The following is a 13,814-nucleotide window of genomic DNA, read 5'->3' on the forward strand; positions in this document are numbered from 1 at the left end:
ATATGTGTCATGTATATTTTAAAAGACAGGGATTAGGGATGCCTGGGTGGCTCAGTTGTTTAAACCTCTGCCTTCGGCTCAGGGTGCTGGAATCAAACCTCACATTGGGCTCCATGCTCAGTGGGAGGCCTGCTTCTTCCCCTCCCACCCCCCCTGCTTGTGTTCCCTCTCACTGTCTCTCTGTCACATAAATAAAATCTTAAAAAAAAAAAAAAAAAGACAGGAATCAAAACAATTAAAAAACAGATTGGCAGGGGCATCTGGGTGGCTCAGATGTTTGGGCATCTGCCTTCGGCTCAGGTCATGATCCCCAGGTCCTGGGATTGAGTCCTACATCAGGCTCCCTGCTTAGTGGGGAGCCTGCTTCTTCCTCTGCCTCTCTCTCTCTCTCATGAATGAATAAATAAAATCTTAAAAAAAAAAAAAAGATTGGCAGAGTAGATAACATTATTTAGCTATATACTTTATACAAGAAAGTCTCTTCAAATTTAATGATAGAAGGCATGTTAAAAATTGAAGGATGAATGATCACACTGATAGATTTTCTTGCTCAATAATCCTTCTATCGTGGGAACAAATCCCACTTGTTCAAAGTGTACAAACCTTTTAATGCCCTGCTAAATTTGATCTGTGAATACACTGTTGAGAATGTTTGTATCAGTCAAATACAACCAATAGGTTTTTATTTTTTTAAGGATTTTATTTATTTATTTGACAGACAGAGATCACAAGCAGGCAGAGAGGCAGGCAGAGAGAGGGAAGCAAGCTCCCTGCTGAGCAGAGAGCCCAAAGCGGGGTTCAATCCCATGACCCCGGGATCATGAACTGAGCCGAAGGCTTTAACCCACTGAGCCACCCAGGCGCCCAATAGGTTTTTTTTTTTTTTTTTTTTTTTTTTTAAGATTTTTGTTTATTTGACAAAGACATAGTGAAAGAGGGAACACAAGCAGGGAAGCTACAGAGATAGAGGGAGAAGCAGGCTTCCCGCCGAGCAGGGAGCAAGATACGGCGCTCGATCCCAGGACTCTGGGATCATGACCTGAGCCAAAGGCAGAGGCTTTAACTCACTGAGTCACCCAGGCGCCCCAATAAGTTTAATTTTTTTTTTTTAAGATTTTATTTATCTATTGCCAGAGAGAGAGAGAGAGAGGGAGAGAGAGAGCGCACGCAAGCGAGCACAGGCAGACAGAGTGGCAGCAGAGGCAGAGGGAGAAGCAGACTCCCAGCCGAGCAAGGAGCCCGATGTGGGACTCGATCCCAGGATGCTGGAATCATGACCTGAGCCAAAGGCAGCTGCTTAACCAACTGAGCCACCCAGGCGTCCCGCAATAAGTTTAATTTTTAAGAAGTTAATCAGATATACATTTTAGACACTTAAAAATTTTTCTTTTCTCTTTTTTTTAAAGATTTTATTCATTTATTTGACAGAACAAGAGAACAAGCATGGGGAGCAGCAGACAGAGAGGGAGAAGCAGGCTCCCGGCTGAGCAGGGACCCAGATGTAGGTTTGGATCCCAGGACCATAACCTGAGCCAAAGGCAGACCCCCAACCAAATGAGCCACCCACCAGGTGCCCTTCAAAATTTTTCAATAATTGGTATAGATAATAGAAAAAGGAATAGAAGGAACAGCCTATTAAATTTATTTTATTTATTTTAGATGATTTTTTTCAAAGACAAAACTATCAGTTAAAACTTCCCAGGGTGGGGAGTGCCTTGCTGGCTCAGTCAGTAGAGCAAGTAACTCTTGATCGTGGGGTCACGAGTTCAAGTCTTAAGTTGGATGTAGAGATTACTTAAAAATTAAAAAATTTGGGCGCACCTGGGTGGCTCAGTGGGTTAAAACCTCTGCCTTCGGCTCAGGTCATGATCTCGGGCTCCTGGGATTGAGCCCTGCATTGGGCTCTCTGCTCAGCAGGGAGCCTGCTTCCCTCTCTCTCTCTGCCTGCCTCTCTGCCTACTTGTGAACTCTGTCAAATAAACAAATAAAATCTTAAAAAAATAATAAAATAAAATAAAGTAAAATAAAAATAAATTAAATTAAATTTAAAAATTTTTTAAAGATTTTATTTATTTATTTGAGAAAGAGAGCACAAGCAGGTGGAAAGGCAGAGGGAGAGAGAGAAGCAGACTCCCTGATGAGCAAAAGGATGCTGGGATCATCACCTGAGCTGAAGGCAGACATTTAACCAAGTGAGCTACCCAGGTGCCCCAAAAATAAAATCTTTTTTTCTTTTTTAAGATTTTATTTACATATTTGACAGAGAGAGACACAGCAATACAGGGAACAGAAGCAGGAGGAGTGGGAGAGAGAGAAGCAGGCTTCCTGCTGAGCAGGAAGCCCAATGCGGGCTTCCCAGGACCCTGGGATCATGACCTGAGCTGAAGGTAGACACTTAATGACTGAGCCACCCAGATGCCCCCCAAAATAAAATCTTTAAAAAATAAAAACTTCCCCCCAAAATACAGACATTAAATAATAAAATAAAATCTAGGCTCTATATCAAAAGTCTCTAAGTCTAGAAAAACCTATCATTAGACTGTTCATGTACTATTGTTTGGAATTCAAACAGGCTAAATAATCCTAATTATTTGCTAATTTTTAGTAAATTATTTACTAATAATAAATAATTAGTAGTTTTCTAGGTGTGATATTATAATAAAATAATACACGTTTGTCCTCCTCTGGGTTCCTGACACAGAGATCCTAAAACCCTTCGAATTTCCTGAGTGTAAGGGGAGAGAGGAATATCTCTTGTTATTCATAATAAGCCCCTTTCAACTATATCTGCATTATGCTAATTAGAGGATGGGAGCCGGATGCCAGAGGAACCAATCTAGAGATTAAAGGGTTAGAATTTTTGCGACCCCACCCCCAACCCCACCCCTCTACTGAGGGAATCAGTAGATAAGTTAACTTAACTTAATCATTGGTGTTAATGATTTAACACCAATGATTTAATCAATCATGCCTACATGATGGAATCTCCATAAAAACCCCCACTCAAAGGGGTTCAGAGAGCTTCTGGGTTGGTGAACACGTCATGGTGCTGGAAGGGTGGTTCATCTGGAGAGGGTATAGAAGCTCTAGATCCCTTTCCGCATTCCTAACCCTATGCATCTCTTCCATTTGACTGTTCCTGAATTGCATCCTATGAATACATCCAGTAATTTCGTCAGTAAAGCACTTACTTGAATTCTGTAAGCCATTCTAGCAAGGTATCGAACCCTGGATGGGGTCATGGGAACCCTGATTTATGGTTGTTAGCTCAGTTGCACAGGAGGCCTGGACTTACAACTGGGAACTGAAGTGGATGGTGCAATCCTATTAAGGGGTTGAGCACTAAGCTGCAGAATCAGCACTACCTCCACTAACTAGAGTCAGAAGTGTTATGAGTGGAGAGAAACAAGCATTTTCCATAACTAGGATAGTTTAAACTAGGAGATGGGAGCCCTCAATAATAAACCAGAATCCTCATTTCAGTTCAAAAGCAAAGAGCAAACTATAAATTAATAAAACTGGCTACAAAAATTCCTGCTGGTATTATTATGCAATAACTGTACTTACGTGGCTGTTGTAGAGTTCTTCCAGAAGAGCTAAGGATTTAATGGATTTGGATCTGCAAATATCCTCCTCTGTGAATTTCTGGATGTCTTGATGTACCTTCTGAGCCTGACCCAAACGCAAAAATCCTATTTTAAACTTCGCTAACTTCAGAAGAATATTGTCAACAGCAGAATGTGTATAGCTGGTCAACAAAACACTAAAACCACAGGCATAGAGAATTCTTACCTAATAATGAATAAAAGAAAGGAAAATAACATTACTTTTAATTCCAAATAATTTTCAACATGCTTCAAATACAATTTTCAAATACATTTTTCAACATTTTTCAATTTCAACATTTTTCAAATACAATCAGAAAACTTAACAGGGGGGCACCTGGGTGGCTCAGTGGGTTAAAGCCTTTGCCTTCAGCTCAGGTCATGACCCCCGGTCCTGGGATCGAGCCCTGCATCGGGCTCTTTGCTCGGCAGGGAGCCTGCTTCCTCCTCTCTCTCTGCCTGTCTCTCTGCCTACTTGTGATCTCTCTCTGTTAAATAAATAAAATCTTTAAAAAAAAAAAGAAAAAGAAAAAGAAAACTTAACAGGAAGCATATCTTAGAGCTGAGCCAAGCTAAGTATTTAAAAAAATTATAAAGTCAAAATGTTTGATGAAAGTCACACGGCATTATCTCGTTAATGATATATTAATACCATATGATTAATGATAATAAAATTAGGTATATTTTATTATTTATTATTGATAATAAAATTGAGTACAAAGTCCAAACTTTGAATAGTGCCTGGCACACAGTATCAATCAACAAATAATTGTTGCCATCATTATGATTAATCTAAGATTAGCACAGAAATCTACTGACATGGAAAAATAAATCCCAGAAAAATCTATTTCAACCATCTCTGTATAATTTATCAATTTTTAAGGCAAAGAAAACATACAATGAAACACATGCCACCAACCAAAAGACATCTCAGATAATCCTAAATGCAAAAAACCTACAATATGATTACAACTTTTTGTGACTTAGCTTTTATGTTTCTCTTGTCATTCTTTTTTTTTTTAAGATTTTATTTTTTTATTTGACATAGAGAGAGAGTTCACATGTAGGCAGAGAGGCAGGCAGTTGGGTAGGGGAAGCAGGCTCCCAACTGAGCCAAGAGCCTGATGCGGGGCTCGATCCCAGAACCCCACATCATGACCTGAGCCAAAGGCAGAGGCTTAACCCACCGAGCCACCCAGGCACCTCCTCATGTCATTCTTAAAGGTTAATTTGAAATAAAGCCTTTTGATTTAAAATTCAGTCCTTTCAATAGAAAACATCACATTCTCCAAACTGATAAGCTGATTTAAATAGTTTCTAAGCAAAAGAATAACCTTACAAGAGTACATATTGTAGTTGTTTTTCCTGTTCCAGGCATACCCACGATGAGTGTGTAGTCTTTTGAAAGAAGTACCTTTTTCATTGCTTGCCTCTGAGGTTTATTCAAACCTACATTTAAATTTTAAAATAAGAGGAAAAAGAATGTTGGATTTCAATGAGCAAATTAACTGTAAGAAAAGCAGCCTCTCTATCAGACACATGAAAAAATGTTCATCATCACTAGCCATCAGGGAGATTCAAATTAAAACCACATTGAGATACCACCTTACACCAGTTAGAATGGCCAAAATTAGCAAGACAGGAAACAACATGTGTTGGAGAGGATGTGGAGAAAGGGGAACCCTCTTCCACTGTTGGTGGGAATGCAAGTTGGTGCAGCCACTTTGGAAAACAGCATGGAGATTCCTCAAGAAATTAAAAATAGAGCTTTCCTATGACCCTGCAATTGCACTACTGGGTATTTACCCCAAAGATACAGATGTAGTGAAAAGAAGGGCCATCTGTACCCCAATGTTTATAGCAGCAATGGCCACGGTCGCCAAACTGTGGAAAGAACCAAGATGCCCTTCAATGGGCGAATGGATAAGGAAGATGTGGTCCATAGACACTATGGAGTATTATGCCTCCATCAGAAAGGATGAATACTCAACTTTTGTAGCAACATGGACGGGGCTGGAAGAGATTATGCTGAGTGAAATGAGTCAAGCAGAGAAAGTCAATTATCATATGGTTTCACTTATTTGTGGAGCATAACAAATAACACAGAAGACATGGGGAGGTGGAGATGAGACAGGAGTTGAGGGAAATTGGAAGGGGAGGTGAACCATGAGAGACTATGGACTCTGAAAAACAGTCTGAAGGTTTTGAAGGAGCGGGGAGTGGGGGGAGGTTGGGGGAACCAGGTGGTGGGTATTAGAGAGGGCACGGATTGCATGGAGCACTGGGTGTGGTGCAAAAACAATGAATACTGTTATGCTGAAAAGAAATAAAAATTAAAAAAAAAAAAAAAAAAGGCAGCCTCTCTTCAAGTCTGTTTTTCAATATGTCTTTTTAAAGTAAGAAAATGGGGGCGCCTGGGTGGCTCAGTGGGTTAAGCCGCTGCCTTCGGCTCGGGTCATGATCTCAGGGTCCTGGGATCAAGTCCCGCATCGGGCTCTCTGCTCAGCAGGGAGCTTGCTTCCCTCTCTCTGTCTCTCTGGCTGCCTCTCTGTCTACTTGTGATTTCTCTCTGTCAAATAAATAAATCTTTAAAAAAAAAAAAAAAAAAAAGATAAAGTAAGAAAATGTCATGGAGATATTAAAGCATATAGGTGGTAAACTACTTCCCAAGAAAATCTGTCTAAAAATTATAAGTTTATTAAGTTACAAAAATGCTAGGCTATAATAGACACTGAATTATATATACAACCAAGAACAATCAATGGAAGCAGACATGCTGATTATCACGTACCTTTTAGAATGCAGGCAACTGTATCCTTTGCATCATATGGAAGAACAGAACTGAGGTAGGATGTAAACTGAGGTTCACGAAAGTCAATGATCAAATCTCTAAGTTTTTGGCTGAAAAGAAAAAAAAAGTGTTTTTAGTAATATTCCTTAAGAAAGAAGGGTAGATTTCAGATTCACTCATTGTTACAAACCTGACACAAGTATTCTCCATCAACTTAGAAAGATTTCCTAAGGGGGTGTCTATATCACAAGTTTTTTCTTCCTGGTCCAATCTGAACAAAGTTGATTCTGGGAGTATTGACAAGTTCCTAAAACAGCAAACAGATTTACATGAATGTTCTTCATTTAACATAGTCAGTTGGTCTGCATAAGAAATACATTGCTGTAGGATGCCTGAGTGCCTGTTAGTTAAGCCGCTGCCTTCAGCAGAGGTCATGATCCCAGGGTCCTGGGATCAAGTGCCGCATTGGGTTCCTTGCTCAGCAGAAATTCCGCTTCTCCCTCTGCCTGCCAGCGCCCCCTTGTTTGTATTCTCAATTTCTCTCTCTCTCTCTCTCCCCTACGAATAAAATCTTAAAAAAGGAAGGAAGAAAGGAAGGAAGGGAGGGAGGGAGGGAGGGAGGGAGGGAGGGAGGGAGGAGGGAAGAAGGAATACATTACTGTTTGCTGAAAGAGTAAATGAGCCACAATAGCTATTAAAATGGCTACCTGGGGCGCCTGGGTGGCTCAGTGGGTTTAGCCTCTGCCTTGGGCTCAGGTCATGATCCCAGGGTCCTGGGACCGAGCCCCACATCAGGCTCTCTTCTCGGCAGGGAGCCTGCTTTCCTCTCTCCCTCTTTGCCTGCCTCTGTGCCTACTTGTGATCTCTTTCTGTCAAATAAATAAATAAAATCTTAAAAAAAAAAAAAAAAAGAAAAGAAAAAAGAATGGTGCACTGGCCGGAAAGGGGAGAAAAGTAGGGTTCAAGACACTAAGGTCAAATCAATTAATCAGGAACCTACAACACCTGCTGACAATTCACTAGGCCTAGCTTTGCAATCTAGCCTGGACTCACCACACCGAGAAGGATCCTGAGCACAGGGCCCCTCTCTCCTCCAGCCTGGAGCACAGGTCTCTTTCCTGATGCCTTCTCCCACTCCTCTTCCAACTCCTAAAACCCCGGGGTTCCCTAGAGTCCCACCCCTGGTCCTCTATACTGTTCTTTCTTCTCATTTTCCCTTGGTTCCATCCCCTCATGTAGCTCTAAATGCCAAATCTACATCTTGAGGCCTGACCTCACATTCTTCTTCTGCCTGGCTGCTCACCTGAGCTTCAGGTTTGGATATCTGGCAGGCAGCAAGAATTTTCCACTTGGTCAATACCCAGGCTATGAAAACTCAATACATTCAAAACTGAACAAATCTTTACTCCCGCTGAACCTGATCCTTATTATGTGGCTCTGATTCCAGTCAACAGCACGTGCCTCTACACCACTGCCTTGTCCGTCCTTCTCCCTTCCCCTCACCCTCTCCTCAACCTCCATATCCAATCAGCATCCAAATGTTAGCCAATTTTACTTTCCAAATACTTCTCAAAATCACTCCATGCTCTCTGCCAAAGCTACCTTGCCCTCAATCATCTGGGCCTGGGCCACTACAAGTTTCCTGGTTTCCATGCTTTCAGATTCATCTCTATTAATCAACTGTTCTTCACAATGCAACCACAGAGAAATGCAAATCCGATTATTATCGCTTTTCTGTTTAAAACTCTTTAATACATCTGAATAGTCACAACTTAACATGTTATGTAAGATCTTCTATGAAGTCACCTCCCCAGTCACACTATGTTCTTCATCTTTTACATTCCTGCACTTTGCTGAACGTACTGTCACGCTTCATGTCGTTATGCACCACGTTCCTCTGTCCGGCACACTCTTCTCACACTGCTACACCAGGCAATTAATTCACCAGGTGAAGATCCAGAATGACCTCTTTCAAAAGCTTTCCCTGAGCCTTCTAAAATTAGGTTCAATGCCTCTCATCCGTGTTCTCTTCACTTGTCATATTAGACCAGAAATACATTTATTTGTTTACCCCCAAGATTATAAACTCCTCAACAATTTGCAAAGCAGGATACTCACGAAATAAATAACTGCAAGTGACTGCCAGAAATCCTAAGAGACAAAAGAAGTACTGTGCCTCATACTCCCATATCATGAAACCCAGTCTGCGGCTAGTTGTAGCTAAACTAGAATTACTGACTGGCAGAGGACAAGCCCGGACACATCCAGGGCAGTTACCCAGAAGTCACTGCATCCCAATTCCTAATCTCCATCCATTAAGATACGGGAGGCCAGGGACGCCTGGGTGGCTCAGTTGGTTAAGCAGCTGCCTTCGGCTCAGGTCATGATCCCAGCGTCCTGGGATCGAGTCCCACATCGGGCTCCTTGCTCCGCGGGGAGCCTGCTTCTCCCTCTGCCTCTGCCTTCGGCTCAGGTCATGATCCCAGCGTCCTGGGATCGAGTCCCACATCGGGCTCCTTGCTCCGCGGGGAGCCTGCTTCTCCCTCTGCCTCTGCCTTCCACTCTGTCTGCCTGTGCTCGCTCTCACTCTCTCTCTCTCTCTCTGACAAATAAATAAATAAATAAAAAATCTTTAAAAAAAAAAAAAAAGATACGGGAGGCCTGGCCTGCACTTCATGCAAGGAAGGCTGGGAGGGCAGGAAGAGGGGAATGTAGACATTAGTGAGCATGGGTAGCAGTCTCAACCACAAATGTTCATACCAACTATTCCATTTACTTTTCTTTAAATAAACTTTTTCTTTTAATTTTTCTTTAAATAAACTCACTTTGTTTTAACAGAGATAAATATACTTTATTTATAAATATACTTTATTTTCCAACTACAAATAGGAAAAAAATGTTTTTTTAGAAAAAGATTTTATTTTTAAGTAACCTGTACAGTCAACATGGGGCTCAAATCCATAACCCAGAGATCAAGAGTTGTATGCTTGATTGAGCAAGCCAGGCACCCCAAAATGGTTCTTTTTAGGAGAAAATGAAATGGTGAGTGCCCAGAGTGCTACAAGTAAGCTTCATGGCTAACTGGGGATCTAGCCTGTCTGACACTCATGTGGTGATGAGAACTAGATATGATCACGTCCACATTAGCATCATGAAACAGAATATACCAACCAAACCTTAGCACTCTGGTAGTTCCTCAAAATGCTAAACTCAATTTCACCAGTAGGCATCTAGAAAGGAGAGTAAAAATATATTTACATCGGGACACTTGTGGGGTCTCAGATGGTTAAGAGTCCAACTCTTGATTTCAGCTCAATCCACGATCTTAGGGTCCTAGGACTGAGCCCCATATTGGGCTCTGTGCTCAGGGGGAGTCTGCTTCTCTCTCTCCCCCTCCCCCTCGCCTCACTTATACTCCCTCACTCCAAAATAAATAAATCGTTAAAAATACATATATATTCATGTAAAACTTTTCATGTGAATATTTACAGCAACACTAGCCTTAACACCCAAAAAGTAGAAACAATTCAAATGTCCATCAGCTGGTGAATGGAAGAGCAAAATGTGGCCTATGCACATAATGGAATCTTACTCAGCCATAAAGAAAGAAGGTACCGGGGCACCTGGGTGGCTCAGTCGTTAAGCATCTGCCTTTGGCTCAAGTCATGATCCCAGGGTCATGGAATCAAGCCCCGAATCAGGTTCCCTGCTCATCAGGGAGTCTGCTTCTTCCTCTCCCATTCCCCCAGCTTGTGGTCCCTCTCTCGCTGTCTCTCATCACATAAGTAATTGAAATCTCTTTTTTAAAAAAAAGAAGAGGGGCACATGGGTGGCTCAGTGGGTTAAAGCCTCTGCCTTCAGCTGGGGTCATGATCCCAGCATCCTGGGATCTCGAGCCCCACATCGTGCTCTCTCCTCAGCTGGGAGCCTGCTTCCCTTCTCTCTCTGCCTGCCTCTCTGCCTACTTATGATATCTGTCTGTCAAATAAATAAATACAATCCTTAAAAAAAAAGAAAAGAGGGGCACCTGAGTGGCTCAGTGGGTTAAAGCCTCTGCATTTTGCTCAGATCATGATCCCGGGGTCCTGGGATCAAGCCCGCATCTGGCTCTCTGCTGAGCAGGGAACCTGCTTCCTCCTCTCTGTCTCTGCCTGCCTCTCTGCCTACTTGTGATCTCTGCTGTCAAATAAATAAATAAATCTTTTTTAAAATAAAATGAATGAATGAATAAATAAAAGAAGAAAAAAAGAAAAGAAATAAGGGAATGATAAATGCCAAAACAAAGATGAACTTCAGAAACATTATACTGGTCTTCCCCCTGCTCCTTCTCTCTGTCACTCTCTCTCTCTCAAATTAAAAAAAACAAAACAGTATGCTAGGTAAAGAAAAGCCAGTCACAGAAGTTCATATATGATCCCATTTCTATGAAATGTTCAGAACAGGCATACCTACAGAGACCGAAAAGAAACTGGTGATTGCCTAGAGTAGGGGGAATGAATACCAAAGGGTACAAGCATTCTTTTTTGGAGTGATGAAAATATTCTAAAAAAAAGTGATTTTGGTGATAGCTGCACAACTATAATATACTAGAAACCATGAATAATGGTTTAAATGAATAAACTGTGTATAGGATGCAATTTACATATCCATAAAGCTGCCACCCCACCAAAGGAACATTTCATTACCTGTCTAATAAGCAGGTTACTGATGTCACATTAATCTCCTTCACATATCCCCTAGATAAAGCAAACAGTGTTCTCTCTTCTCCACTTAAAATAATTCTATCACCTGCCATTAGATTTGTGACAGGCATGTCACCATTTTTCCGTCGAAAATTATGTAAATATTGTCCATCACAAACTGTTTTCACACATTCTGTTCTAATCAGGTTTCCAATGCAGTTACCACTCTCCTCCCTATGAAACAGAAAGAAAGAGAGAAAGCTTCCATTTACATCATATATATAAATACTATATTAGCATTTTTCCACAATTTACTTGTTCATCTGGCCCCTGGAAGCCATAATACTGACTCATTCATTTTTACATTTTCCACAATCTACATTCAAGTGTTAGAAATGCTAACATTCTATTAATTTAAAAATAATCTCTCATCAAAAGACCTCTAGACGAGTGCTAGGTAGCCCATCCCTTCTTGCAGCCACAGGCTGGGATCGCTGAACAACATATGTCTCAGTACTCTGAACTCTGAATGATGTCCCTACTTCCTATGCTGATACACATAACAATGAGGAAGATAAATGGTAATACTTTCCCTGAACTTGATGTTCTTTAGTATTTACAAGAGGATTTATAATCAGTTATTAAAATAATAATAAGCAAACTGATAATTCCACAGCTTCCAAGAAGCAAGTTTTAAGCATTTACAATTTCTCAGGCACAACTGTTAAATTACAGCTTCAGAAGCTTGTTGATATGTACACTTGACATATTCACTGTGCTGACATGGTCTATCAAAAACAACTTAATCCACTGTAATGATTCCTGGTGTTAAAATTTACTGTTAAGAAAATAATGTTCCAATTATTTCTAAAGTCACATTAAAATCAATATTCATTCTAAAAGTTATAAATAGGTAGATCAAAAACAATGGAATACTACATAAAGAAAAATAGTATGCAAAGATATACAGAATTACTTCCTTATAAACAACTTGTAAAAAAAGATTTCTTTAGGAAACAAACTGAAGGCTGCTAGAGGGGAGGGGGTAGAGTGATGGGATAACTGGGTGATGAGCATTAAGGAAGGCACTGTAACTGGGTGTTGTAGACAATGACTCACTAAACTCTACCCCTGAAACTAAAAAATAAAAAAATTTTAAAAAAATTTTATAATAAAAAATAGATCTCACAAAATAAAAGATGGACCACCTTTAGAAAATTTGAATCTGGGCACCTGGGTGGCTCAGTGGGTTAAGCCTCTGCCTTCGGCTCAGGTCATGATCTCAGGGTCCTGGAATCGAGCCCTGCATCGGGTTCCCTGCTCAGTGGGGAACTGCTTCTCCCTCTCCCACCCCTTCTGCTTGTGTTGCCTCTCTCGCTGTGTCTCTATCAAATAAATAAATAAAATCTTAAAAAAAAAAAAAGATTTCTCAAGACATATTTAACCTACTGAAAATAAGAATAGTGCTCTACTTCGAAACAATTCCTTGACAACCATCTACAGTTGGCATGAATATATGAAATTGCACAGCCCTAACATGATATCATGTATCCTGTATTTTTCATGAATTCCGAATACCATCCCATTAGGTAATCCAAATTACTGAAGTTTTACTGTATTAGATAGACCACTTACAATTCTGAAGCAGGCATTAACCAAATATGTTGGTGATTCTTTTTATTATCCTTTGACTGTGACTCCAGGGTTAACATTAGACACCAAAGGCTGAAATACTCTAAGTGTGTAAGCTTTAGATGTTGGGTTTCTTCTTCTATTTTGGGCAGCATGCCAATTGGGACTGAACTGTCATCCATCTGTTGTTCCACTGCTCTAAAGAGAGATGTACAAAAAACATTTTACTGGCTGGCTATAAAAATGAGGATATTTCTAAAATAAGCAACATATATGATGATCACTGTAACCTATAACCACAGGTCCTAATTTTCTTTAAAAAGTCTTTTCAACATTTTATAAGCCAAATGGCTTTTTACAAAGCAAAATGCTTAAGAAACCCAGTATAGTATTACTTTGCCCTTAAGGACTACAACCTAATACCTACTTAAGTTTGGTATACTCTAATTTTCATTACTATAATAGTATCAGTACTCGGCTTTTTGTACAACTGCACTTCTCAAAATCACAATTTCTGTACATCCAGCTCTATAACATTAGAAAGTCAACACAAAAAACATGGAGAACTGGGGCGCCTGGGTGGCTGTCACTAGGCATCTGCCTTCAGCTCAGGTCAGGATCCCAGGGTCCTGGGACTGAGCCCTACATCGGGCTCCCTGCTCAGCGGGAGGTCTGCTTCTCCCTCTCACTCCCCCTGCTTGTGTTCCCTCTCTCACTGTCTCTCTCTCTCTCTGTCCAACAGATAAATATTTTTTTATAAAGATTTTTATTTATTTGACAGAAGTAAGCAGAAAGGCAGGCAGAGAGAGAGAGGAGGAAGGTACCCCCAGATAAATATTTTTTTTAAAAAATGGAGAGGGGCACCTGGGTGGCTCAGTGGGTTAAAGCCTTTACCTTCGTCTCAGGTCATGATCCCAGGGTCCTGGGATCGAGTCTCGCATCGGGCTCTCTGCTCAGCGTGGAGCCTGCTTCCCTCTCTCTCTTTGCCTGCCTCTCTGCCTACTTGTGATCTCTGTCTGTCAAATACATAAATAAAATCTTTTTTTAAAAAAAGTCTTAAAAAATGGAGAATTATATGGAGTATCAATTGTGCTTAATATTAAC

The 13,814-nt window shown here is 40.7% G+C and overlaps 1 protein-coding gene across 6 annotated transcripts in view; it reads right to left on the reverse strand.

The window, feature by feature from the left end:
* Positions 1–13,814, reverse strand: part of DNA2 (DNA replication helicase/nuclease 2) — a 55,002-nt gene that overhangs the window by 11,754 nt on the left and 29,434 nt on the right. For all 6 annotated transcript variants that reach the window (XM_082714634.1, XM_082714633.1, XM_082714635.1 and 3 more), the window contains exons 9-14: positions 12,714–12,908; positions 11,082–11,312; positions 6,587–6,703; positions 6,397–6,506; positions 4,945–5,054; positions 3,568–3,792 (exon numbers count right to left, since the gene is read on the reverse strand). In XM_082714634.1, the coding sequence (XP_082570760.1) occupies positions 3,568–3,792; positions 4,945–5,054; positions 6,397–6,506; positions 6,587–6,703; positions 11,082–11,312; positions 12,714–12,908 (988 nt within the window). The remainder of the gene's footprint in view (positions 1–3,567; positions 3,793–4,944; positions 5,055–6,396; positions 6,507–6,586; positions 6,704–11,081; positions 11,313–12,713; positions 12,909–13,814) is intronic.

Source organism: Mustela nivalis, assembly GCF_964662115.1.
Source record: "Mustela nivalis genome assembly, chromosome: 2".
In the NCBI taxonomy this organism is placed as follows: Eukaryota; Metazoa; Chordata; class Mammalia; order Carnivora; family Mustelidae; genus Mustela; species Mustela nivalis.